The 24,782-nt window shown below is 49.9% G+C and overlaps 13 protein-coding genes across 13 annotated transcripts; 3 read left to right on the forward strand and 10 right to left on the reverse strand.

Annotated features, from left to right (window-relative positions):
- Positions 1 to 197: 197 nt before the first annotated feature.
- On the reverse strand, positions 198 to 891 carry N7533_003194 (50S ribosomal protein L36; the record flags this gene model as incomplete). The annotated part of the gene is made up of 3 exons (XM_057099844.1): positions 198 to 237; positions 332 to 366; positions 460 to 891. The coding sequence occupies 3 exons, from the start codon at positions 889 to 891 to the stop codon at positions 198 to 200; spliced, it is 507 nt and encodes a 168-aa protein (XP_056964980.1).
- A 330-nt stretch (positions 892 to 1,221) lies between these two features.
- N7533_003195 (threonine dehydratase, biosynthetic) lies at positions 1,222 to 2,990 on the reverse strand (the record flags this gene model as incomplete). Its single annotated transcript, XM_057099845.1, has 2 exons — positions 1,222 to 2,739; positions 2,808 to 2,990. 2 exons carry the CDS (start codon positions 2,988 to 2,990, stop codon positions 1,222 to 1,224), a joined length of 1,701 nt encoding a protein of 566 aa, XP_056964981.1.
- Positions 2,991 to 3,806: 816 nt separating this feature from the next.
- rcf1 (respiratory supercomplex assembly factor RCF1) lies at positions 3,807 to 4,538 on the forward strand (the record flags this gene model as incomplete). Its single annotated transcript, XM_057099846.1, has 3 exons — positions 3,807 to 3,847; positions 3,976 to 4,046; positions 4,108 to 4,538. The coding sequence occupies 3 exons, from the start codon at positions 3,807 to 3,809 to the stop codon at positions 4,536 to 4,538; spliced, it is 543 nt and encodes a 180-aa protein (XP_056964982.1).
- A 1,197-nt stretch (positions 4,539 to 5,735) lies between these two features.
- On the forward strand, positions 5,736 to 6,377 carry N7533_003197 (MARVEL domain-containing protein; the record flags this gene model as incomplete). Its single annotated transcript, XM_057099847.1, has 3 exons — positions 5,736 to 5,811; positions 5,865 to 6,150; positions 6,239 to 6,377. 3 exons carry the CDS (start codon positions 5,736 to 5,738, stop codon positions 6,375 to 6,377), a joined length of 501 nt encoding a protein of 166 aa, XP_056964983.1.
- A 631-nt stretch (positions 6,378 to 7,008) lies between these two features.
- Positions 7,009 to 8,695, reverse strand: N7533_003198 (uncharacterized protein; the record flags this gene model as incomplete). Its single annotated transcript, XM_057099848.1, has 8 exons — positions 7,009 to 7,340; positions 7,425 to 7,503; positions 7,601 to 7,957; positions 8,026 to 8,125; positions 8,190 to 8,233; positions 8,282 to 8,411; positions 8,477 to 8,551; positions 8,607 to 8,695. The coding sequence occupies 8 exons, from the start codon at positions 8,693 to 8,695 to the stop codon at positions 7,009 to 7,011; spliced, it is 1,206 nt and encodes a 401-aa protein (XP_056964984.1).
- A 966-nt stretch (positions 8,696 to 9,661) lies between these two features.
- On the reverse strand, positions 9,662 to 10,186 carry N7533_003199 (bZIP transcription factor; the record flags this gene model as incomplete). Its single annotated transcript, XM_057099849.1, has 1 exon — positions 9,662 to 10,186. The coding sequence occupies one exon, from the start codon at positions 10,184 to 10,186 to the stop codon at positions 9,662 to 9,664; it is 525 nt and encodes a 174-aa protein (XP_056964985.1).
- A 1,448-nt stretch (positions 10,187 to 11,634) lies between these two features.
- N7533_003200 (LYR motif-containing protein 2) lies at positions 11,635 to 12,182 on the reverse strand (the record flags this gene model as incomplete). Its single annotated transcript, XM_057099850.1, has 4 exons — positions 11,635 to 11,664; positions 11,750 to 11,832; positions 11,915 to 11,972; positions 12,099 to 12,182. 4 exons carry the CDS (start codon positions 12,180 to 12,182, stop codon positions 11,635 to 11,637), a joined length of 255 nt encoding a protein of 84 aa, XP_056964986.1.
- A 322-nt stretch (positions 12,183 to 12,504) lies between these two features.
- N7533_003201 (NAD-dependent succinate-semialdehyde dehydrogenase) lies at positions 12,505 to 14,295 on the reverse strand (the record flags this gene model as incomplete). Its single annotated transcript, XM_057099851.1, has 4 exons — positions 12,505 to 12,622; positions 12,687 to 13,956; positions 14,024 to 14,111; positions 14,173 to 14,295. 4 exons carry the CDS (start codon positions 14,293 to 14,295, stop codon positions 12,505 to 12,507), a joined length of 1,599 nt encoding a protein of 532 aa, XP_056964987.1.
- Positions 14,296 to 15,167: 872 nt separating this feature from the next.
- On the reverse strand, positions 15,168 to 16,976 carry N7533_003202 (uncharacterized protein; the record flags this gene model as incomplete). Its single annotated transcript, XM_057099852.1, has 1 exon — positions 15,168 to 16,976. The coding sequence occupies one exon, from the start codon at positions 16,974 to 16,976 to the stop codon at positions 15,168 to 15,170; it is 1,809 nt and encodes a 602-aa protein (XP_056964988.1).
- A 488-nt stretch (positions 16,977 to 17,464) lies between these two features.
- nop7 (mRNA-binding ribosome synthesis protein NOP7) lies at positions 17,465 to 19,596 on the reverse strand (the record flags this gene model as incomplete). Its single annotated transcript, XM_057099853.1, has 3 exons — positions 17,465 to 19,353; positions 19,419 to 19,517; positions 19,575 to 19,596. 3 exons carry the CDS (start codon positions 19,594 to 19,596, stop codon positions 17,465 to 17,467), a joined length of 2,010 nt encoding a protein of 669 aa, XP_056964989.1.
- A 217-nt stretch (positions 19,597 to 19,813) lies between these two features.
- N7533_003204 (GPI-anchored transamidase subunit GAB1) lies at positions 19,814 to 21,322 on the forward strand (the record flags this gene model as incomplete). Its single annotated transcript, XM_057099854.1, has 5 exons — positions 19,814 to 19,955; positions 20,021 to 20,085; positions 20,143 to 20,345; positions 20,402 to 21,024; positions 21,084 to 21,322. The coding sequence occupies 5 exons, from the start codon at positions 19,814 to 19,816 to the stop codon at positions 21,320 to 21,322; spliced, it is 1,272 nt and encodes a 423-aa protein (XP_056964990.1).
- Positions 21,323 to 21,449: 127 nt separating this feature from the next.
- On the reverse strand, positions 21,450 to 22,521 carry N7533_003205 (N-terminal L-serine N(alpha)-acetyltransferase NAT4; the record flags this gene model as incomplete). The annotated part of the gene is made up of 2 exons (XM_057099855.1): positions 21,450 to 22,369; positions 22,443 to 22,521. The coding sequence occupies 2 exons, from the start codon at positions 22,519 to 22,521 to the stop codon at positions 21,450 to 21,452; spliced, it is 999 nt and encodes a 332-aa protein (XP_056964991.1).
- Positions 22,522 to 22,912: 391 nt separating this feature from the next.
- N7533_003206 (uncharacterized protein) lies at positions 22,913 to 24,363 on the reverse strand (the record flags this gene model as incomplete). The annotated part of the gene is made up of 7 exons (XM_057099856.1): positions 22,913 to 23,070; positions 23,162 to 23,307; positions 23,383 to 23,438; positions 23,546 to 23,827; positions 23,892 to 23,996; positions 24,068 to 24,214; positions 24,295 to 24,363. 7 exons carry the CDS (start codon positions 24,361 to 24,363, stop codon positions 22,913 to 22,915), a joined length of 963 nt encoding a protein of 320 aa, XP_056964992.1.
- Positions 24,364 to 24,782: the final 419 nt, after the last annotated feature.

A 24,782-nucleotide genomic window follows, 5' to 3' on the forward strand; every position in this document is an offset into this window, starting at 1 on the left:
CCACGCACCAAGAATCAGGATCAGAGTTGGATTGGATATAAAGACCAAGATCAGGTCCAAGCTAATGTACAAGTATAAAACACAGGCGCCGTTATTTTCCCATAATATCCGAGCTGGAAACAAGTATGCAAAGACGCCACCATCGATCCACAGAGGAGCAAAAGGCGCGCATCGAACGAAAAGCGGTTTCTACCCACTTATTTGCCTTGTCGTTGCTTGTGCTTGGGGTTCTTGGAGCTGCAGAGGAGAAAAATAGATTAGAACTCGCCCTTTGACAGCTGAACGATTGTAGAGAATGGCTTCTCTAACTCGCATCAAGACGAAGACTCACCAGATAATGTAAACACGGTTCTTTCGACGAACGGGCTAAATATCCATAATTAGCACCCAAGCCCATGATTCTCTCTAGAGACCTAATCCTCTTCTAACAGAAAAAGATCCGAAGTTCCGGTATCATACCTTGCAACCATCACACAGCCGCTTCACCGAGGACCGGGTCTTCATTCCGCGGACCTGCTCGATCTGCCGGGAGGCGCCAACAGTCGCCGCAACTGCATTGTTGTTCTGCTTAGAAGCCGCCCGCAACCTCGTGAGGCTGTTCTGGATCATGTGCGAAAAGGGCCGGAGGGAGATAGCTCCAGGGAGAGATCGACGAGAGACGGAGGGGAGGAGTTGGCGGAGGGCGGCCGGGGCTCCCAGGACGGAGCGGAGAGAGAACATGATGGTGGGAGGTAAGTAACCGGTCGTGAATCTGGAATTATGAGGCTCGACCTCGCGTTCCCTGGTCGGTAGATCGTAAAGGGATCGGAATCGGTGTTCGATGCTGTCTCCCCGGGTGCTCGCGCTCAGAAGATTGTTGCTCGGGTTTTTAGTTTTGCCGGGGCCGTACATAATATGTGGGTCCGGAAGTATGAAAGTACAAGCATGAGAGTACAATTCAAGAGACATGGGAAATTGTAGTGTATGCAATTAAAAATGATTTAAGAATATGGAAAAGATATGTAAGGCAATGTATTAGCAGGGAGCTATGATACAGTCGAAACAAACTCCCACTCTATATCGGGACCCAACGCCAAACGGGGAAAGCACTTCAAATGGGGTTGCACTTTTAAACCGCTAAAACAAAAAGAACACTAGTCATCAACCGTTTGACTCTCACTGTTCGAGATTCACATATTTATAAATAGTTCACGTTCAACATTCACATTCAACTCCAGCCATCTACGACCGCAGGAAGGTCTGGTAGGTGGGGGAGTCAGTTTGTTCGCTGAACGGGTAGCCCAGGTCACGGAGGAAGGATTCTAGGTCCTCCTTCTCCGGAGAGGGGCATTGGATAGCAGCCAGAACCTTGCCAACATCACCACCGTAGTTACGGTAGTGGAACAAAGAGATGTTCTGCTTCGGACGGAGAGTGGCAAGGAACTTGGCCAGAGCACCTGGTCGCTCGGGGAACTCGAACATGAACAATCGCTCGTCAGCGACATCGGAGCGGCCGCCGACAAGGAATCGGATGTGACGCTTAGCCAGCTCGTCTTCGCTCAGATCGCGAACGTTCATGCCGGATTTCTCAAGCTCCTCCATGATCTTGGCCAGATCCTCGCGGCCGGTCACCGCGGACAGAGAAATTCCCATGAGGACATCGGCAGAGTCGTCACGAGCGTAGCGGTAGCTGAAAGCAGTCACAGCCTGAGGCAGAATAACCTCGACAAGCTTGGCGAATGCACCGGGAGTCTCGGGGATCTTAACACTGAGAAGAGCCTCTTTGCGCTCGCCGAGAGCAGCACGCTCGGCAACGAAGCGCAGGCGGTCGAAGTCCATGTTGGCACCGGAAGTGATGGCGACGAGTTCACGGCTGGGGTCGGGGCTGGGGTACTTGGCGACGTACTTCTTGAGACCGGCGAGGGAGAGCGCACCGGCGGGCTCAACAACGGATCGGGTATCCATGAAAACATCTTTAATAGCAGCACAGACTTCATCCGTAGAGACTTGAATAACTTCGTCGATGACATCCCGGCAGACACGGTAGTTCTCCTCACCCACGGACTTGACGGCAGCGCCATCCACGAAGAGGCCGACCTCCTTCAAGAACACTCGCTTGCCATCGTCAAGGGACTGGGCCATGGCGTTAGCATCGTAAGCCTCGACACCGATGACCTTGACTTGGGGCGCAATGCGCTTGAGATAGACACCAATACCACCAATCAGGCCGCCACCACCAACACCGCAGAAGACCGCCTCTAGCTTGTCGAGGTTGGCTTGACGCAAAAGTTCCATGCCGATAGTACCTTGACCAGCAATGACGTACGGGTCGTCGAATGGCGGGATACTGGTGAGACCGTGCTGCTTCTCCAACCGGTGGGCCTCATCCTTGGCCGCATCGAAATCGTCTCCGTGGAGAACAACGCTACCACCCAAGCGGGCGACGTTCAGGTGCTTGATAGCCGGAGTTCCGGCAGGCATGACAATGGTCGCGGGGATTCTAAGCTTGCGGGCAGAGTACGCAACACCTTGAGCATGGTTACCAGCAGAGCAAGCAATGACACCCTTCCACCGTTGCTCGTTGTTCAGGTGAGCCATCTTGTTATAGGCGCCACGAAGCTTAAAGCTGAAAACAGGGAGAAGATCCTCTCGCTTAAGAAGCACTCGGCTTTCAAGACGGTTGCTCAGGTTGACGGCATGGTGTAGTGGGGTTTCATCAATAACATCGTAAACGCGGGAAGTCAAGATCAATCGGAGATACTGCAAAAGCACCGAAGGCGTCAGCCAGGTATTGGGGGGAAATTTGAATAAGTGACCATAGTTCTCACATCTGGGTATCCATTGGGAAGCAAAAAAGCCTCTGGGATGCCCCAGTTGGGGGGGCAATCCGGGGATGCGGTCTGCGCGTTCGGAGGGGGAGTGGGAGCGGCGGTATACTCGGTCAAAGCCAGACCACTCCGCTTGGGAGTGGTAGGTGTTGTGACACCGTTGACGGAGGGTTCGTCGGACATGACCAAGGATATGGAGATCGACCCACGAGACCTTGAAGAAAGAGAAAAAAGATCAATTGCTCAGAAAGGAGGGGAGGGAATCTTTTGCCTCTGACTCTTTTCTTTTTTCTGGCGGGACGAGATCGGAGCATCTTAGTCATCAGCCCCAGAGCAAATGCCCTAACATAAGTTGGATTGGAGATGAAGAGGTTACGTTTGATTTTTAATTGAAGAGCAATTACGAATTATTAGCTAACTATATACTTATGTTCTTGTGTATCACATTTCCAAAGCTATCTGGAGGGTTAAGAAATGCTATCTCTAGCCTTAGTATCTACGAGTACTCTCTAGTATACAATGGCGGTCAGGGAGGATTACGTGCTAGACTATTAGTTACTAACTTGAACAGATAGGGATACTATAGAGAAATACTACTAGTACTAGTCGTATGTAGATGTAAATGTCCGGTAGAATTAAATTCAAATAGTATATAGTAGAGTATATATCTAATAACTAGCAGCCATTTAATATGTGTCTAGTATATGTGCTGCCACTGTCAAAGTACTGCCTCTGCTCTGCCCTCAAGAGGCCGCGCTTAACTTTGGAGAAAACTCCCGCGACGTCATGCCCGATCACCTCTCCTCTCCCCGCAACCCGCCATCTCGACCTTGAAACGCCGATATTCCAAGGCTCCCTTGATTCTACACATAGGACGAGAATTGTCCCATTCTCGCTCGCCCACAATCAGCCCTAGGGCCCCTCGCTCATCACTCCACCCGACCATCGTGCCACCCTTCTTCACCACCTCATCTCCCCATCAGAGCTCAACCACCCATCATGAGCGGCGAGTCTGTACCATCGTCTTTTGACGATCACCCGTACGTCCAAATTCACTCCACAGAAACCCGCGACCCTCCGCGCCGCAAAGGATCCCGCCATTGCGAAAGCAATCAGCGCCGCGTCGAGGGGGGAAAAATACTGCTTGCTAACAATACATCTTCTCTAGACAATTCCGCGAGGAATCTGGCGCCCAAAAATTCACCCGACGAATCAAGGAAGAGCCCCTCATCCCACTCGGTACATCTCTCTACAATCAACCCAAAAAAACAATCAAACCCACTTACCAATTCTACAACAGGCTGCGCCGCTACATGTTACGCCCTCTACCGTGCCTACCGATCAATGCGAGCCGGCGACTCGGCTGAAATGAACCGCATGTTCCGCGCCCGTATCTACGCGCAGGCATTTACTCTCGTCGCACTCGTGGCTGGCGGAATGTACTACAAGGCGGAGCGGAAGCAACGGCGGGAATTCGACCAGGCGGTGGAAGAGCGCAAGGGCCAGGAAAAGCGCGATGCCTGGCTGCGTGAGCTGGAGATTCGTGATGAGGAGGATCGCGAATGGCGCGAGCGTCATGCGGCTATTGAGGCCGCGGCCAAGGATGGTGGGAAGAAGGTTGAGAAGAAGGTTGAGCAGCCTGATGCGGCTCGTGCGGCGATTGAGCCTGCGGATGAGAAATCTGTGGGCGTGCTGGATGCTGTGAAGGTTTTGCTGGCCAGTCGGAAGTAGGATGTACTACTTCTAGTATGATGGTAGTTGTTGGCATGAGGTGGAATCCTCTTTGTGTTTTGCACGTGTAAAATAGTAGTCAGCGATGTCGGATTGTCTAAGGTTGTCTTGTTATGTTGTGCTGTAGTATTTGTATATAGAATGCGCCACCCCCATCTCCGCACATGTGTTTTCTGAAGTCATTATTTTGTCACAGCGATCATGGCCAACATTAAGAGTGTCTAGAACCGGGTTAGAATCTTGTTGAGTCAGAATCGTAGCTTTTCGGAAGCAGACAAGGCGGCGGGATTCCTAAGATGCAGCTCGATATGCAGCACGGCACAGCCCAGGGCACACGGTGTACTAGTATACACAGCACACTATACCATCTAGGTTAGGCGAACATGGAACCAACGGCAAAGGCTCAGCAAATCACTCCCCTTGCCCTGAATAATTTAGAAGATTTTACGGAGGGTCCGAAGATCGACGTTGGCCTGCCGATTTGGGTGGCCTCGGATTTCACATGTGAGATCGACCACCGAGCGTCATTGACTCGACAAAGTTCGCCCTACTGCCAGTTTGTACCGTCTGCTGATTTTTGAGATTTGTTCAAAGTACTGTCAGAGTGGAACGAGAAGAAAAAAACGCGAAGTTTGGGGAAGATTGTTCATGTTGACTGCGCAGTATTCACTGTTTCTATGGGGAAACGCACGCAAGCATTTCCCCAGGTCGTCTCCGTTCTGATATCTCGGCGTGCCGAGGTGGTTCCGCCGCATCAGAATCCATCCTGATCCTCCCAATGGGACCTTACCTAGGAGCCCCCTTTCGAGGGTTCATGGCCCACTCCACCGGGTTGTTTCCGTAACTTTGTACTAATGCTAAGCAGTTAGCCCTGCAGGGGTCTGCCCGTGTCCGACTCCGAGGCTGCTCTCCCATGACGTCTCGCCACAGGTTCGCGAGGCCTCGGCTGAGGAACTATCGAATTTTTAGTTCGAATACAGAATTTTAAGATTTTCAATCCAGCTGCCACTATATAACTCAGTGGACACCCAGTGGGCAGCAGTGGATCTGGATTTCCTCTCTCCATTCTAGTTCTCAGCACCCACCGCCACTACTACAACCCTCGACGAGGTTCCTGACCTGACCCAACAAAGTCAATTGACAGACAAACACAAGCATTTACTCAAATCAAATACATACAACACTTATATACACACCATGCTATCCTGGGTCTACCCTCTCCGAATCGTCCAAGCACTCTTCGCCTTGGCAACCATCGGCTTAAGCGCATATGGTTCGTCGCAATCCAACAAAAGGAGAAAAAGAAAAACAACTAACAAAACACAGTCATCGGCACTCTCTACGATTCATGGTCCTTCTCCAACCTGAACTACTTTTTGCTCTTCAACGGCTGCTGGACCACCGTCGTCGCAGTCCCCTACCTCGGCCTCGCCCCACTCTGGTTCTCGCGCATCTCTCATGAACTCGTCATTCCCTTCGTCGAAGTTGTTACCATGCTGCTCTGGCTCAGCGGCTGGATTGCCCTTTCGGCCATGATCCCCAAGCCCGGCGCCTGCAACTACCCCAGCTGCCACGGGCTGCAGGCACTGATCGTTGTCGCAGCGGTTGAGTGGTGAGTTTCTTCCTACATCTTCTTTACTGGACTTGTTTCCATTATCGTTATTGCTCGAGTATAAATGCTCATCATTGTGACACTGCAGGGCTCTTTTCGTCTTCACCAACTACTTCGCCCTTGTGGATCTTAAGAACTCCCGACAGAACCACAAGAACCACCATGCGCAGGACCAGCAACAGCAGCCTCCCGTCTCGGAGGTGACTGGTGCATCGGAGGAAGTCTAAGCGCTCCTCGACCACCTTAATCATTAATTGCATTGCACTTGGTGCGGTGTTGTACAAATTTACCTACCCTAATGCTGGACCTGATAACGGGTTCAAATCTGTTGATACCCGGTTGGCACTTCGATTCACGAATATATGAATATGGACATACGGCTGTTTCGATTAGAATCGTTCGTTGGTGTTTGCTCGAAGCTTGAAGCCTGGAAGTTCGTTTTGTCTGGTCATCGGCGCAGTTTTTAATTACACAATTCTTTTTGCGTGGATTCCCTTTTATAATCGATCGTGCTTAATGATATCGACGTATTACATATAATAACATAATTTCATATTGATGAATGTCTGAATTTCTGAATAGATGTGAAAATTGGAGTAACTTAACAACGTAAAATTTTCAATTGAACTAAACTCAACCAGAGGGGGATATCACAGGCAAATGAGCATATCAAAGTGGAATTCCAAAGGGAAAAGAACCCGAAGAGAAATTGAGAAGAAGGAAAAGAAAAGAATCAACACTCATAAATGCTCGCCTGTAAAACGCTAATATGTTGAAAGAACTTGAACCCAAAGATCTACTACCCCAACTTGAAGTACTAGTAGAAGAAATATAGCATAGATGGATGGATAGATCATCTCAAGTGCCGACAGTCCAATCCATGCCACCCCCTTGAAGTTGATCGGGTAATTGTAGTTTTCCATCAACCGGTAGTTGTGGCATGAGCCTAGTCGTCATCGAGCTAGATCCACTTCCTTTCTCATGATATCGCAAGACTTCCGCATACATGACAGTCTTCCACATGTCGGCGGGCAGATCAGCTTCCAGGAAGGCCCAGTCGCATTTTTCTGTTGCGGAGGGCTCGTCATCTGGGTCGTGGTATGGCTCCAGATATTCAGACTTGAGACAGTCTGCTGCAGAGATTCTTTCGTCTGGGTCGAGTTGGAGCATTTTGTCCAGGAGTGCGATTGCTGGCTCGCGTTAGTTGGGATCGTCTGGGATGGTCGGTATAGTATTTGGGTGGTATTTTCCGATTTGGTTTGGTGTTAACTTACTCGCTGTATCGGCCTTGGGTAAGACCTTTGATAATGACTGGCGAGGTTTGTCCGGTAAGGATCGGAGGAAAGTCAAAGTCTGGAATTTGGTGTTAGTTTCTGATATTTCGCTTTTATTTTTACCCGGGGGGTTTTTGGCCGTTTCCTTGTAGATTTGACGACGGTGAGAGACTTACATTTTCACTGGTAATATTGTTAATGACGGCCTCGGGAGGACTGCCCAACATCTGTGTGATGACCATGAACTGATTGATATGATTTTTGCCCGGGAATATAGGGCTGCCCAAGATCATTTCGGCGAAGATGCAGCCTGCGCTCCAGATGTCGACTTTTTCATTATACCTCCTCCACGTGAGCATTATTTCTGGCGCGCGGTAATACCTTGTCGAGACATAGCCGGTCATTTGAATCTCTTGGACGCGGGCTAGGCCAAAGTCGCATATTTTTAGATCGCAATTTTCGTTGATGAGAATATTGCTTGGTTTAAGATCGCGGTGGACCACGCCCGCGGAGTGCACATATTTCAGACCACGCTGGCGAGTGTTAGTAATTGGGTTGGTTTGTGGGTGGCATGTTGAGGCGTATTGATTGTTTTCCATACCATCAATTGATATATAAAGTATTGGGTGAATTGCTCGTCCACTTTCTTTGTTTTCAAAAGTGTGTTGAGATCTGTTGCCATGAGATCCGTGACAAGGTAGCTATGAAGGCCGATGAGTATTGTTTCCCGAGGAAAGCATAAGAAGAGACTCGGACGAAACTCACATATCTTCAGATGGTGAAATAAAGATATCTTTTAAGTGAATGATCTGTACATTGGTTAGGGTTTAATGTCCCAACAGGGAGTGATGACAAACATTCTCGTGCTGCAGTTGCTTTAACAGCTTGACTTCGCGGTACATGTGTTTGGCGATATTGTCCGTCTTGAAAGGCTCGCTGAGCTTTTTCACGGCAACTGTTTGTTGACCAATCTGATCTTTAGCAGAACTAAAGAATGCGAAAAACAGAAACGAAATGGTCAGCGAATTCTTCGCCTGCAAAACCACACCCACCCCCGGTGATAATTTTGGGGATCATACCAGACTAGCCCCGAGACGCCCATTCCCACTGGGGTCAAATCAGTATATCTAGAATGAGATTTAGTAATTTCGCTTTAGTTTAGTCGTTTTAAGAACCGCATACCGGTCGGTTGTTTCGAATGGCGCGCCCATAATAATATTCTCGGAGAACTGGGCCATTTCCCGGCCTGGGGTTATCGTTTTGCCCGACATGGCGGATGCAGGGAACGATGAAAGCAGTATTAATATACACTTGAGAGATCACGCTATATCAGGGATATGATTATAAACGATATGAAGCAAAAATGAAGTAAATCAGCTAATTCTCGAGGAGATGAAGAGTTTGATGGGATGGATAGTGGATGGTAGACGAGGGAAACTAAAGTGGCAAATAACGGGAACGTGTTTGCATCGGAAATGGATCAATTTTATAAAGAAAATGTGTTATGATCTCCACTCACGCACCCGTTTTTAGTGGCGATGGGGGTTGCAGCTAGGCGGAAGGAATACCTAACGAGGGCTGTGTTTACATCAGCGGCTGGGGTCACAAGAAACGCCTTCGACGAAGCACATCGAAGGAATTGGGAGCACGTTCAAGCCGCAATGGCATGTTGTTCGCTATGCATTTCTGCAGACCCACCCGATCGCCAGGCCCTGCACCATTTGACTGGTCGGTAAATTTTGCCGAACGAATGACGTTGTGTATGACTTTCTCTCACCCCGCGCCTTCCGATGCCCTGCTAGAATGACCTAGGAGGGGAATACTTTACCATGATGATTTGAATGGTTGGACAGAGCCGTATAGATCATTGTGGGATTTGACCTTTTGGTGTATATACATACGTAGACTGTGGAGCGATCAGCCCTGTGGCGTTTACCTTGGGAGCTCCGCCGTGGAAATATCAATATGAGGTGTACTCCGTATTTTACTAATATTTAGGATGCGGCCCAAGCTCCTGCAGCAAAAAATGCCAGTGGGACACTGTGGAATATTTGAACTTTAGCCTGTTCCATCCGGATTTCGAGTCCAGCTCGAATTATTGTTATTTTGGTCGAATATAAGACATCAAGAAAGTTATCGTGACAAAACGAACCCTTTCAACCCCAACGCCAAACAAAACCCGATCGCAAGCTAATTTGAAAATCATAATGGACACACCAATATCAACCTCCCCCAAGCTAAAGATTTTCCATATCAATGAGCCGGTCAAATCCAAACTCTGGGGTCCCGACCCCATTATAAGTCTGATCAAAAAGCGCCGGATCCATCAATGGTAAAGGCCCCGAGCCATCCGAAGAGAAAGACGAAGACGCAAGGACATTCGGCTCAACAGCCCCAGACTCCACTGCGGATGCATCTGAACAACTCTGAGATGAAAAGGTCGGGGAAGGTAATTGAGCATGAAGCTGCTCCGGGCTACTGCCGGTGAGACTTTCGCTCATGCTAGCTAATTTTCGATTAATGTGCCAGTCGTTGCAGCTAGCGTGTGCGAAAACGGTATTCTTCAAGGTCCAGACCTCCTCGCGGAGGCTGTTTAATTCGGCCATGAGAGAATCGTGTCGGGCGGTCTCGTCATGGAGGGAATTTTGGATTTTCTGGTGTTCCTTCTTTTTTTTTTGTCGGCATTTGTTTGCGGCGATGCGGTTTCGCTCGAGGTGTTTTGAGCGGCCTGGACTGATGTTCTCGCTGTGGTCGCGTGCCATGGTGATTGCCAGTGGTCGGTCGGTATGAACCCAAGGGGTAGAATTTGAAGGAGTTGGGTCAAGACGAGAAAAGTCCGAAGGTAGGAAGGTTGATCAAGTCGTAGACGCGGTGTAAATCGATGTGGTGAACCCTTGGAAGTTGAATCGGATATGTGGAGTAAGGTTGGAAACTGGCAAGGTAGAATTGACTGTCGGTCAAAGCAGCCTCGATTTCACAGGATATCAACAGAGGGTGATTAAATATTATATGGACACCTGGGCAGGCTGTGGCACCGTAAAGTTCAAAATGTAGGACGTTATAAATCTGCAAGGAACGAGGGAAACCCCTCCCCGACGCAGTTAAACAGCGTATATATCCTTAGAAGCGATCTCTGAGCATATTCAAACAAGAAAGTTGGAGGTCAGTATCGACTACGTCACCATATCAAGATCTAGACTGGGCAGGGTTCCCATCGCCACTCCGCCCCTGACCGGAAAATGCAGCCGCTAGGCTAGCAGCAGTTAGTAGGGGTTTAAGAAGGGGGATCCGGGGGGAGAAACCGCTAGAAGTCGAGGTAAAATAGTCAGTCTCCAGTTCTGAGTGGTCGGATACTGAGCCGGAAAGTGCTAGACTCGTTTTATTCCCAGTCCACTCGGATCAAGCAGAGGGGTCTGTGATGGATAGAACTGCGGGGCCCAGATGATCCAGATGATCCCAAGAGTCTTAATCAAGACGTGACACGCAGCACCTGGACAGATGAACGATGAGTAATTGTGCCTGTGGCAAATAAATTGATAAGGAGGGCTATGTATCAGTCAGAAAACGTACATACTGTTCTCGTGGAGGGCAGGATTTCTTGGTCTGTTGTTGGTCTAGAATTTAAGAAAAACGCGATGATGTCATCGACAATCTGATATCCCGTTGTCATCCAGCCCTGCAGTTATGTATCCTACAGAGATGCTGTACTTGTAGTACCTACTAAGTTCTAACTACTTAGTACACTGTACTCCGTATGAACATACACCTGTGATAGCACGATGCATAGTCGATCTCGGCTTGAAAGGGCCAGTGTCACATTGTCTGACCCAGACCGGCCCACGTGACAAAGTACGAAATAAACACACGTCAAGTTCTCAACAGTGTAAATCCAAAGTGTATCATGATGGTAGTACATACTATACTCTCTATACATTGAGTCCACGATAACAAACACAAGCTCCAAATATTTAACAATGCTGCTGGCCCATGCTGAACCTTTGAACCCCAGACTTACGCCGGAGCATGCCATCTATAAATCAGTCCGAAATTTCCCCAACAACCTTGGAACCCCCTCTAATAATCTCATTAAACAACCTGCTCCTCTATATACCGCTTCATGGTATCGAACTCGGCCTTCCCTGTCTATAAAAAAATCAGTCTCGAAACCAAAACTGCAAGGCAAGCGAAGCGAAGAAAAGAAAGGAGCCAATCATACCGATAACAAGTACCGAATATGGCCCTGGTAAATTGTTAGCAATGATCAATGATTCCCTGCGAATGAGGTAAAAAAAATAGGGATGGACAGAAAGAAGGGAGGAACGCACCAGATCTGAGACCTCACGATGTCGCTCAAATTCTTGACGCGCATAGCTGTGCAATTCATCTCGCGTTGAAGAAGGCGGGATCTCTGTAAAAAAGAAAAAAAAACGAAAGGTATCGCGGTTAGATATACTGTCTTGAACCTTCAGAGCGTATGTGAAGAAACGTACTATGTAGGGCCCGTACGATCTCTCGCCAGAACGTCAGAGTGCGCTGTCTTTGGATGAACTGCGGAACATTAGTTGGAAAGGTTCTTGTCACAGTCGATATTGATTCATTCGTCGGGCGCGTGCATTGGATATTCACTCCAAGGGTAGGTGGTTCGGGAAGTTGATCTGGTCTGGTTGTACTTACATGATCGAGACTGACGGCGGGTTTCCTCAATTTTGACGCTGGCCGGCGCGAGACCGCGGCGAGGAGACTGAGTGATTGGCGCATTAGGGTTCGATCATGTCATTTCTGACTGGATCGATGGGAAATCGCAGGTTTGGTTTTAACCGTTGTGATTGGAGTGCGTGAATGATGAGGCGAGAGTGAAAGCGGTCGGGTTTGCTGTGATGGTATACGTATTACACGTAAATAGCATCACGTGATAATCAACCCACTATAATGTTTATAATCATGCGTAAGATATTGTAAGAGAAGATGAAGTTAGTGAAGGTGGCATGATGCGTTCATCAGAAGATTATTCTATAATTCAATTGTAATGTTTTTCAAATAACTGGTATACATATTCCATCATATCCGTTGCGAGGAAGTCTTATGCCTGCAGAGGCTCCCCCATACCGCCAAAAGTAACGCTCTTGATAACCATGAACTCATCAATACCATACTTGCTGCCCTCGCGGCCGAAACCGCTCTGCTTGACACCACCGAAGCTGTCGCAAAGTTAGTAAAATGCCATTATACGATTTGAATTTGGGCGAATGGGTCATAACTTACGGAGAAGCAACATCACTGATCAAACCAGTGTTGGCGCCAACCATGCCAACCTCAAGGGCCTCAGCAACGCGGAAGATACGGCGAACATTACCGCTGAAGAAGTAGCCGGCAAGACCAACCTCGGCCTTGTTAGCCAGATCCACGACCTCCTTCTCAGTCTCGAAGGGGAAGAGACCCGCAACAGGGCCGAAGGTCTCCTCGGACGCGATAAGCATGTCCTTGGTCATACCGGACAGAACAGTGGGCTCATAGAAGTTCGGGCCCAGGGCAGAAGCCTTCTGTCCGCCAATAAGCACCTTGGCGCCCTTGGAGGTGGCGTCCTGGACGTGCTCGTGCACCTTCTCAGCGGCACGCTCGTGGATCACAGGACCGTGGGTAATACCCTCCTCGAAGCCGGCTCCGAGCTTGAAGTCCTTGACCTTGGCAGCGAAGCGCTTGGAGAACTCATCATATACGCCCTTCTGAACATAGATCCGGTTAGCGCAGACGCAGGTCTGGCCCGAGCTACGGAACTTGGAAGCGATAGCGCCGTTGACGGCTGCATCGAGGTCCTCCACATCATCGAAGACAATGAACGGCGCGTTGCCACCCAATTCCCAAGAAACCTTCTTAATGGTCGATGAAGCCTGCTTCATCAACAAGCGGCCAACGTTTGTCGAGCCGGTGAAGGAAACCTTGCGTACATCCGGGTGTGTGGTGATCAGCTCGCCGACAGCGGGGGTGTTCTTCGAGGCGGTGACAATGTTGACCACACCCTTAGGGATACCAGCACGGTGAGCCAGCTCAGCAAGGGCGTTGGCAGTGAAAGGGGTCTCGCAGGGGGACTTGGCGACAACGGTGCAGCCGGCGGCGAGGGCAGGTCCGATCTTACGGGTGATCATGGCTGCGGGGAAGTTCCATGGTGTAATCAGACCGCACACACCGACCGGTTGCTTCAGGGTCATGACCCGGTTACCGGGGACGGTAGCTGGGATGACATCGCCGTATGTGCGGGGAGCTTCCTCGCTGAACCACTCGAAGAAGCTGGCGGCGTAGTTCACCTCGCCCTTAGCGTCGGCCAATGGCTTACCGTTCTCCCAGGTAATCAGCTTGGCGAGGTCATCGGCATTATCCACCATCAGCTGGTACCAGCGGCGCAGCATGCGCGCGCGCTCGCGGGCGAGGGTTGTGCGGAATTTGGGGAAGGCTTCGGAGGCGGCTTGGATGGCCTTTTCGACGTCGGCGGTGCCGAGCTCGGGGCATGTTCCGATCAATTTGCCAGTGGCAGGGTCTGTAATAGGCGAGTTTAGTTGAGCTGTTCCCTCCTAGCTTGGTGGGAGCGATGGTGATGATATTACCGTGAACTTCAAAGGTCTCGCCCGACTGAGCGCCAACCCACTCGCCATTGATGTATGACTTCTCAATAAAGAGCGACTTGTCTTTGAGCTATGGAACCAGGTAAGTCAGCGTAATGCGTCTTGTTGAGACGGGCAAATATCTCACTCACATCAGGCTTGTCGTGTCCCATGGTGTAGAGTCTCTTTGCGGCGGGTGGGGGAGGAATGGAGAAGGGATAGCGAAGACGAGGTCGCAACAATTGTCGAGAGACAGGACGGATAAGGCGGTCCATTCTAATAAGAGGCAACTAACTCTCTGCGAGGGGAGCGAGAGGAGAAACCGAGGAGCGGGGAAGACAGGAAAAGCGAACGATACTGGGCAAACAAAAGCGCGGAGCGGATCAGACTGCGGGGGAGTTTGAATTTAAAGTGCCTTCGGAGATCAATTCGAGAAAGGCGATGACTGAACGATGATTGCACTGGAGGGCCGAGAAGCACCGAAGGAGATTCGGGATTCGCTGCGGAGTGGAAAGTGGAGGGAAGCTCCCCGCTCAGAAGGGAAGCTCGATGCTAACCTTAGAAATGCGCCATGCGGGGGATTTTATCCGGGGCATTTTGCCTGCTTCTGGTCTATATCTGTTTACACCTGTGTTTACGGATGCATTCCCCTTGATCCTAGAGGAATATCTCTTTTCCCACTCCAATAGAGGTATTCTAGCTGATTTGAGGATATTTTCTGTTCTCTCCCATGACGGTTTACAGTTGGAGTTGTTAGTCACTGATCCATCCTGGTCCACTCGCGGTGTGTTTCTGGTTATGTAATTACAGAGATTACAGTGTTCGGTATTATTGACCAATAATGACTGAGAGAGCAATACTTCTCGGTAGAGTTGACCAATCAAAGCCACAACGCGACCTTCGAATCGCAGATAGAGTATTCCAAATACTTTATCAATACTCCATTGGTATGAACTAGGAAGGACCAGCCGATCGATGCTTCAGCTTTACTTACACAAGCAGATTGTATATTAGTACTTCATAGTTTTAACATAATTGTAGGTATCTGGGTATCACAATTAACACGCGAGCCATTGTCTACTACTAAATACTACTACCAGTATGTATACTGTATAGTATCACACTAATGATAGCCTTGAAGTATACATCAATCAATCTGAATAGCTGCCTTCCGCTGCAAGCCATCAGTCTTCTCCCTCTCCAGCCCGTGAGTTTTCCGTAGATGCAGCGTCAAATTCCAAGTCCGCGAAAATCCATCCGTATGCCGGGGACATGTAGCAATTGGACAAAGAATATCCCCACGCCGATGATCGCCCTTACCCTTAGGTTTAGGCGCCGCCAGCGGAGCCTTACGTTTCTTCCTATAGGTTCTCTTTTGAGGCACCGTGGGGATATTCTCACCCTCCGTCTCGCTTTCCATGTACTCCGTACGTGACTGTTCGTGGTCCAGGGCCTCGGTCTTATGCATGCGTCCCTCGTGGAATCGTCGGAAGGTCATGTCTTGCCCGAATAGCTCGGCGCATCGCTTTGATGCGCGCATTACGGCGTCGGTGGGCAGTCCGGACATGGCGGCGATGCCCATTACTTCGCTCCAGTCGCGCTGCTCACCTCGTTGGAAGATGTAATGGCCGGATTTTGGCTTCTTATCAGGACCTTGCCTTGATGTTTCGTCCTCGTCGGATGAATGTTGGCTCCGCTGGCGGCGTTTGTTATTGGCGCTTGAAGAAGTGTGGCTGGGATTTTTGCCCTTTTGACGGCCGCAGTGGTGTGAGTGTGATTGTGATGCTTCGTCCTCGTCGTCCGAGCTGATTTCGCCGTCTTTCTGCTGCTGATCCCGGGTCCGGCCCTGCATAGCATGATGTAGACCCATCAAGACTCGATCGAGGTTTGAAATGACATTTCGAGATAGCGGTCGTAATTGCCGTCTGGATCTGTCGTCGTCGGCTTGGAATACCGGGCGAAGTGGTTCTTGGTCAACGTCACTACCGTACGCGGGCTCGTAGTTTTTCATTTCGTCTTCCGTGTCCATTTTGTAATCTTCTTCTTCTTCTTCCTGCGGCCGAGGAGGGCGATGGTTTCTAATTTCCTCCTCATCCCATTCACTAGCCATGAATTTTTCCTTCGCGTTTTTCAGCATGCTCGCGATGATGGATTCCTCGAGGTCTGCGCTCGGACGCGGATCAGGCGCCATTCGGTAGGTGTCTGGGTCATCTAGTTGTCGCCGAATATACTCGTCAGAACGAGGAACATTACTCGCAAGCATCGGCCATCCAACCCAGACTTTTTTAACCGCTGCCGGGTCCTCGCTTTCGTCTTCGGGTCCTAACGGCTCCCCGGCCTTTTGGTTTTGATTGCGAAGCACGAAGGAATCGTAAAGGTGACCTGCAAGGTCCATAGATCGATTCGCTAATATGGCATCATATGCACCCTTCTCATCTGAGATGAGCTGTCTGTACGTCCTAGGAGCTCCAGTCCATCGATTCGGACGTGGAACACCAGGCGGGAGGTCCAGACCGCGGTCAAGAATGTAGGTGGTTGGCGGCGGTGGTAGTGACGCCGACTTGCTGGGTGAATAGGAATTTGTGCGAGACTGTGTCTTCTTTTGTGGCAAATCTGGTTCAGACTCGAGGCCTACTCCATCCTCGCCATCAGAACTTCCTTGAAAACTCTCCCCCTCAGAGTTATAATCAGCGAAAAGGGGTCGGTCTCGCAAAAGGGCTTCAAATCCATCATCCTCTGGTTCCTCGCTCATGGGGTCCAGCCGTGAAGTAACATGACTGCTGCTTCTAGGACCTCCGAAGATTGACCTTCGAGATGGTCCCGGCTGGGGTGATGAAAGTGGTGGACCCGCATCACTGCTAGGGCCACCGAAAATTGAGCGGTAAGGCTGTGCGGACTCTGGAGGTACGAACTGTGACGATGATGGAGGGTCGATCTGATCTGAATGTGAGGACATGCCTCAGTGTTGTGTTTGGTTTGCGGGTACTATGTGATACTGCCGAATGGCCCGCTCATATCACGTAAATAGTGTTCTTCGATTCTTAGAATGCTGGTCAGGTGGTGGATTTGGTTTCAGCATTACGCAGTGTCTTTTATAACTCGGTTTCGCGTCACTTCGGACATAGCCCGTACAGGTCTGGCAAAGGTTGGTGGTTTTCTCCTTCATCAAAAATTCCGTCGGGTGGAGATCTGCGACAAGTCACGTGACCTATAGATCGCGCGCAGTGGGCCTGGGTGGTCTTGGATTCATCAGGGTTGTATCTTCTTGCTGTTCTTTCAAGTTAAGACATTTTTACTCAAAGCTCCCTACTACGCATATACATTGCAGTAAACCATTAAATTCGATTGACATAGATTTTTGGGTCATGCATATACAGGGGACTATCCAGCCGCAAACGCCAGTATAAAAAAAAGCACTCCTAATTTTGACATACTTCTTCCAGTTTATTTCTTCTCGGCACCCTTCTCGATCTTGCGGCGCTTGGAACGAAGCTTGGCAGCCTCTTCGGACTGCTTCTTGTTCGAGTGCATCATCTTCTCGAGCAGCTTGCGCTTCTTGCGACTCATCATCATCTTTTGTCTCTCGAGCTCTTCCTCCTCCTTCTGCTTCTTGGCAGCCATCTTCTTGGTCTTGGAACCCTTCTTCTTGGAGGCCGCATCGGCAGCGTCGCTAGCAGAGAAAGGCAGACCGGCGGCTTCAGCCTCCAATTCACGTTGGTGCTGAGTGCGAACAGCCTCGTCGTCATCTTCAGACTCGGAGGCGGCATCTTGATCCATTCCGTCGAGGGCCTCATCGGCCTCTTCAGACTCGTCTTCCTCGCTCTCATCATCATCAGTACCGGCAACATCCATGCCACCGTCAACGGACTCCTCCTCGGATTCCTCGGCGGTCTTCTCCTCAACGACGGCCTCGTCCTCCATCTCCTCATCGCTGTCCTCGACCTCCTCAGCGACCTCAGCCTCACCCTCCTCTTCCTGCTCGGCCAGGGAAGCGCGGGGGTCGTAACCACCACGAGAAGCCTTGACCCAAGGGCTCAAGTGGGGAGGAAGAGTAGCGCCAGGTCCATACAGATCAGCGCGAATCAGCTTGCCATCATTGACACAGTCCCAAACCCATTGGGGCTGGACGTAGGTGCGACCGGGGATACGAGTACCGGGCTTCACCTTCTGAACGGCGTCGTTGGCGGCAGGAATGGCGGGGAGAGATTCGGCAGGGAGTTGTGGGCGATCAACGATCTGGTGAGTGATGCGGGGGTCGGTCTCATCATTAGTGAAAGCTCCGTCACCCAGGACAACATCCCAACCAATGCGCTTGCAGCCGAAGGAACGCAGAATAAACTCGAGAGGCGCCTTGGGGGCTTCACGGGAGATGTAGAAAACGAATGGGGCGAAAAGGGAGCCGGCCTCATTACCGCTCATATCGGGCTGGGGGAGGGTGTCGGCTTCGGGAGCAGCGGGCTCGAATCGATCAATAGCGTCAGTGGACTCCTCAGTGGTGTCCATGGGCTGCTCGTCGGTGGCCTGGTCCAATCCGGCGGACTTGATCACCTTGTCGACCTTGGCTTGCATCTCCTTGGAAACTTCCTTGTTAGAACCGTTGGCCTGGGTCTTGCTGGACTCGATAGCCTTGGGCTTGTCGCCCACAGTGCGGCCCTCGAGGGTGAAGGCAGCCAGTTCGGCACCGTTCTCATCGCTGCGGGTATCGAACTTCGGGGGGTATCTAATGCCGATGGTGGAGTAAAGGCGGAAGTTGACGAAGCCCAGCAGGGTAGTGTAGAAGTCGACGAATGTGGCCATGATACGGTAGTCGACATCGCCATTGACGCGTTGCACGAAACGGTAAGGGACCAACCACATAATGTCTTGACCCTGGATGGTAGCCTGGTAGTAGATACCCTTGATCGAAAGGAAAGATTTGCGCAGGGAGTTGGTGACGATCAAGTAGTGCTGGAACTCGTGGCACAGGCGCTGGCAGAGAGCAATGGTCTTGGGGGGAACGTGCTTGTCGGAAGGGAGAGTGGCGAACAGGAACAACAGAGAGAGAGCATCATCTAAGTCGCGAAGAGCGTCAATGAAAGTGGGATAGCGCTCCTTGATGACATGGTCGAGGGTGAGCTTAGGAGCGTGGTTCTTCTCGAGGCGCGCAGCGTCGCTGACTTCACCACGACCGAGGGAGCGAGCGATCTTCTTGGAAAGAGCCTTCTGGTCACGGAACTTGTTCAACAGAGGCTCATGAAGCAGATACTGGATATCCTTGGTGTAATAGAAGGTGGTGTTGGGGGTGGCAGTCTTGGAGGCCTTCTTCTTGTTGCGAGGCTCACGGGGGTAGATTCCTTCAATCGAGATTTCTCATTAGCTTCACATTTCACCAAGCCAATCGATTCTCAATGCAACCTACCCTTGAAAATACATAGGCGACGGAAATCGGGCAGAGAAATCTGCAGCTTTCGCACGGCCTGGGTACGAGTGATATAGTTTTTGGCCTGGCCGGAGGTACCTTCAATTGAATATTAGCGGAGATATTTCACGAGGTTAATCGGCAGACAAAACATACCCTTCTTCTTAATCTTCGCCATGATGTCTGCTACTGTTGGGGGGGATAGGTAGTAGAAAGATCTAAAGCAAAAGCCCGATAAGAGCCAGCGGGAAAAAAAAAGATATCGAGAATTTTTTTTTCCGCTGGGAAGGCGGTCAGCTGGCCCGTGCCCCCGGTTGGACTGGGCCTTCCTCTCCGCCTTGGGGGGGAACAACATTACTCTACTCCACTCCTCAGCTTAGTTCACACTACACAACATGGCGGTCGACAGACGCATGATTGGCGTATTTGGCGTGGCCTTTGTCCTGCGACTGCTTTTAATATGTCTGTTTCCGTCATTACCAGATCTACTGACTGGTCGAGTTGAGGTGTCGACTCCAGTCAACAGCTTCAAGCGATGTAAGTATCCCGGAAGCAAGGTGATTGAATTATAAGAACATATGGGCTGACCTTCAATTGTATAGTACAAGAGGGATTGTATCTCTATACTCGAAATGTTTCGCCCTACGATGGTGGTGTCTTTCACCAGGTACGCCATCCTCCGTGATTGCTCCGCAGCACCTCCTCGATTAACCCCATAATATAGGCACCGCTTCTCCTTCCTCTTTTCTCCCTCCTCCCAGATATACACAGCAATCCCGTTCCGACTGCGATATTCTATTTTATAGTCGATCTCGTGAATGCCTATGCCCTGGTCACAATCTCCGAGTCCGGGCAGTCTATCCAAAGTCGACTTCACTCCGCCGTTCGGAAGCATATTCAATGGGACGGGGTGTCGGTCGCGGCTTGGTACACTCAATGGCACCTATCGGGCTGGATAAGAACTTGGCTGATAATTTTTATAGGTTCCTTTTCAATCCCTTCACGATTGCTACCTGCTTAGCGCGGTCGACTAGCGTGTTCACTACCTCGGGAATTCTGTTTGCCGTGTCCAATGCCGTTGGTGGAAATAGCGTCAACGCGATGCTTGCTCTCGGTTTCGCTTCCTACCTGTCTCTTTACCCGGCGCTCTTGTTTATTCCCCTCGTTTTGGTGTGCTATGATCGACATCTCCAATATTCCAACAAATCATCAAAGGCTGTCGGTTATGTCTTGCAACACGCTGCCATCCTTGCAGCAAGCGTGGTCGGCCTTCTCGCGCTGTCATACCTTATCACTGGAAACTTTTGGGAGTTCATTTCGGCAACTTATGGCTTCCACCTGCTGGTCCCTGACTTGACCCCCAATGTGGGCCTCTGGTGGTACTTCTTCATCGAAATGTTCGACTCTTTCCGCGAGTTCTTCATTGGGGTCTTTTGGCTTCATTTGGCAAGCTATGTCGGAGGACTCACTGCGCGTCTACGACGACAGCCACTGTTCGTTATCGCATCATTACTGGGCGTCTTCGCAATCTTCAAGCCGTATCCCAGCATTTCCGACGCATCGTTGTACTTTGCGATGCTACCTTTGTACCGCCATCTTTTCCCTTGTGAGCCTTGCATTCATTACCCTAACCAACCATTTGACACTCTCACTAACTATGACCAGTGATGCGGTACACATTCTTCGCCGTCTCCGCCATACTCTACTCCAGTCTTCTCGGACCCGCATTTTACCACCTCTGGATCTACGCCGGATCTGGAAATGCCAACTTCTTCTACGCCATTACCCTTGTCTGGAGTCTGGGTCTCTCCATTCTGCTGGCTGATAGCATCTTCTCCGCCCTACATGACGAATGGGAACAAGACCATCCAGACGAACAAGGCGTCGAAGTTAAACAAGTGTAATGTATATCTAAACAACCTTGCATTTTCTTTCTTTCTTTCTACATTTCCCCAAGCGCTTGCATTTTCTACCAAGTAAAGAAACAAATCCAGGAAACAACTTGAACTTGAATCTACTATATTACACCCATCACCTCAACCTCTTGGACAAAATCTCATAATCCCACTCCTTCACCGTCCCATTCCTCAATGTCCTCGGCTGGGGCGAATTCTCATCAACTTCATACCCACCTTTCCTATAAAACTCCCTCGCAGCAACATTGGACTTGAAAACAGTCAACATAGCCTTCTCCAACCCAATCAACCTCCCAATCCCCTCCATCCGACCCATCAAGAGACCACCCAACCCCCTCCCCCGCGCCATCGGCGACATGTGGATCTCGTAGCAGTAAACAACCTCTTTCCCATCCTCATACGTAACCATGAACGACAAGAAGCCGAGAATCCGAGCCGAGTTTGAACTGGGCCGTTGACTTCCGTCTCCATTTTCATTTCCATTTCCCGAATTCAACTCGCGTCCCGGCTCGTCGGGTACGACTACTTGCGCATCGTCGGCTGATAGCAGTGGTCCCTCCGACTCAGCCCGCACAAGCAGGTACTTCATATCGGGCAATTTCATCTCCTTGCGCTTCTTCGGACGCGACCAGCCTATTCCAGACGCGGCGTACGCGTCACTGGAGGTTTGCTCGATGAGATCGAGACATGCTTCTAGGTCTAGTGGGGGGATTGTTGATGAGGAGTAGACGGCTAGTGGGGTCGGAGTTGTTGTGGGCGCGTTCAAGTTTTTGTGTTGTTGGGATGGCGGGGTTGGCAATGTATGATTCAAGTTGTTTATTTGGGATTCTTTTTTCTGTTCATTTCCGGTAGTCGAACCTGTAATGCTAGCATCGACACTGGCTGTAGCTGTGGCTGTAGGCGTGGCTATAGGCGTAGCTAGTGGAGTCACATATTGCGAGATAAACTGGTCCGTTGAGAGGGCGTTGGTGCGTTCGACTAAGGGGAGTTCTGTGTTATGCAGTTGTGAGACGCGTTGGATCTTCTTAAAACATTCTGAGTTACGGAATAGAGGTCTTCTGGGCTGTCTTTGTAACGGGACAAGTCTAGAGGATTCAATTTCACTTACGGGGTTGGGGTTGGACGCGTCGCTGCGCGCCAGACTTGCGGGTCGAATTTTTCGTGATGCGGCCCTCCTTGGTAGGCATGAGGTATAACTATGTACTAGTAATGTAGAAAGCTGTCACTTGATGTAGCTGTCGGAGGGTAAACTTGAAGGTCTTAAGTATATCAATGCACGTGGGTTAGACAAGGTTGGAACTTTGGAACTTGAATTGAAAGTTGGGCCAGTTCGGATGTTCCATTTGGGTTGCTCGGAAAAGTTTCGGGTTTGTTGTCGACGTTTACTTCATCCATGGATTACTTCTCAACATGGTTATCGGTCACTCAAATGATTTTTATATTATGATGATTCTTTTAAATTAGTTCAATTGGTTGATTTTCAAGTTATTCAATGCAATACTATACTGGTTCTATTACTGGGTGCATTCTTGCTGGTAATACTGTACTACTAGTCACTAGTATACGAATTTAAGAGCTCTATCTCAGCTCAGCAGCATGTTCCTCAGCTCGTCTCTCAGCCTCAGCAGCTCCCAATTCTTCAAAAACATCCACACCCCAGCGGAAGGGGTAGTTGTACCGCTCGTTCTTGTCAAGCTGGTTCAGAGCCTCAAACTCGGCGTCCGAAATCACAAAGTCTAGTTCGGTCCGAGTATTAGTTGAGATACAGATACCACTACTACTAGTATACAGTAGTATTGGAGAACTTGAATGCATTGACAAACTCACCTTGGAAGTTACTCTCAATTCGCGATGGAGTCACACTCTTTGGCAGAACTGCCGATCCCCGCTGAATAGCCCACGAGATCAGCAAGACCGCCGGGTCTTTGTTCAGCTTCTTAGCAACTTCCACGACTGTCGGGTCGTCGACAACGCTGCGATCGGATCCGAGTTAGTCTAGTTCATGCACGACTCGGAGGTAAGGTGGGTCGGGTTGGGGTAAACTCTACCGAGGCAGGTTATAGATATTGTTTCCGAGAGGGCTATAAGCCACAGGAAGAATGTTCTGTACACCCCAAGAAAGACAAGATCAGTACCTAATAATACCTAGGTATCCAAATCATTATGGTAGTAATGAATGGCTTGGGAGATATTCATGGATAGATCACTTACGCTCTCCTTGAGATACTTGAACAGTTCCGGCTGGAGAAGGTAAGGATGAGCCTCGATCTGATTCACAGCTGGAGGAATCTTGGCTGTCTTCAGTAGATCCTTGGTTGCCTGGATCGTGAAGTTGCTAATGCCGATACTCCGGATCTTACCCGCCTCGACGAATTTCTCCAAGACGGCCCAAGTGTCGGAGACCGGGACGTCGGCTATCTGGAAACGCTTGGTTACCGGATCGGTCGGGGTGAGGGTTTCGTTAGTGTGGGCGAAGGCGACGGGCCAGTGGATCTATAAAACTTGATTAGTTTATTGCCTATAGTTGATCGTTGATAAATTGAGGGAATTGTTGTACTAGGTAAAGGTCCAGATAATCGGTTTGGAGGTCTGCGAGGGTCTTGTTGATGGCTTCTTCGATGTGGTCAGGGTGGTGGTGGGTGTTCCACAGCTTGCTGGTAATCTTGAAAGTAGGCGATTTATTGTTAAATGAGATATTCAGAATAATAGTATAATGGAGTATGCATCACTTACAAAAAACTGATCGCGAGGCACGCCCGACTTCTTCCAGCCGTTTCCGACCTCGTTCTCGTTCTGGTAGCATGCTGCCGCATCTATATGACGATAACCTTTGCGAAGGGCAGTCTCAACGGCATTTTCGACCTCATTGGGCTTGGAGAGCTAATCGTGCACACATTCAATTGTTAGCTTCAAGTTATACCCATCATCTTGTACCAAGTCATGATCTAGCAGTTACTTACCCAAGTACCGAGACCAACGGCGGGGATCTCGTAGCCCGAGTTCAGCTTAAAGGTGCGACCAAGAGACATGGCGACTGCGCAGTGAGAGTAGAAGAATTAATAATAAACAGAGCAAAGACGTTTCCAATGCGATAGTACTGAATCAATTCAAATATGGAAGGTATCCGAGGGGTCTTGCGCGTATTTATCCCCCTCCTCAGAATTACCCCTCCCCCTCCACGCAGATCGGAAATCTCACCATTGCCCTCGCCGACACGCGATCCGATGCAATGCGCTTTTCCGGACATCTGGGTCTTCGTCCATTGCGTGGATCTCGGAGTTGATGCGTAATTTTAGCTTTGTATTGCACAATTGCCGGGCCCCTCAGTGGGTACCTTGTACTCTCAGTCTGATCCAGGTACGGGTGCTATGTAGTTTACTAGCAGGTGCAAAATGAGTGAAATCCAAGTATGGCGCGAGGTATTACGAATAACTTTGATTGTGCAAAT

Source organism: Penicillium manginii (genome assembly GCF_028828005.1).
Source record: "Penicillium manginii strain IBT 31320 chromosome Unknown utg000002l:1.0-5564898.0:1.0-5567710.0, whole genome shotgun sequence".
Taxonomy (NCBI): Eukaryota; Fungi; Ascomycota; class Eurotiomycetes; order Eurotiales; family Aspergillaceae; genus Penicillium; species Penicillium manginii.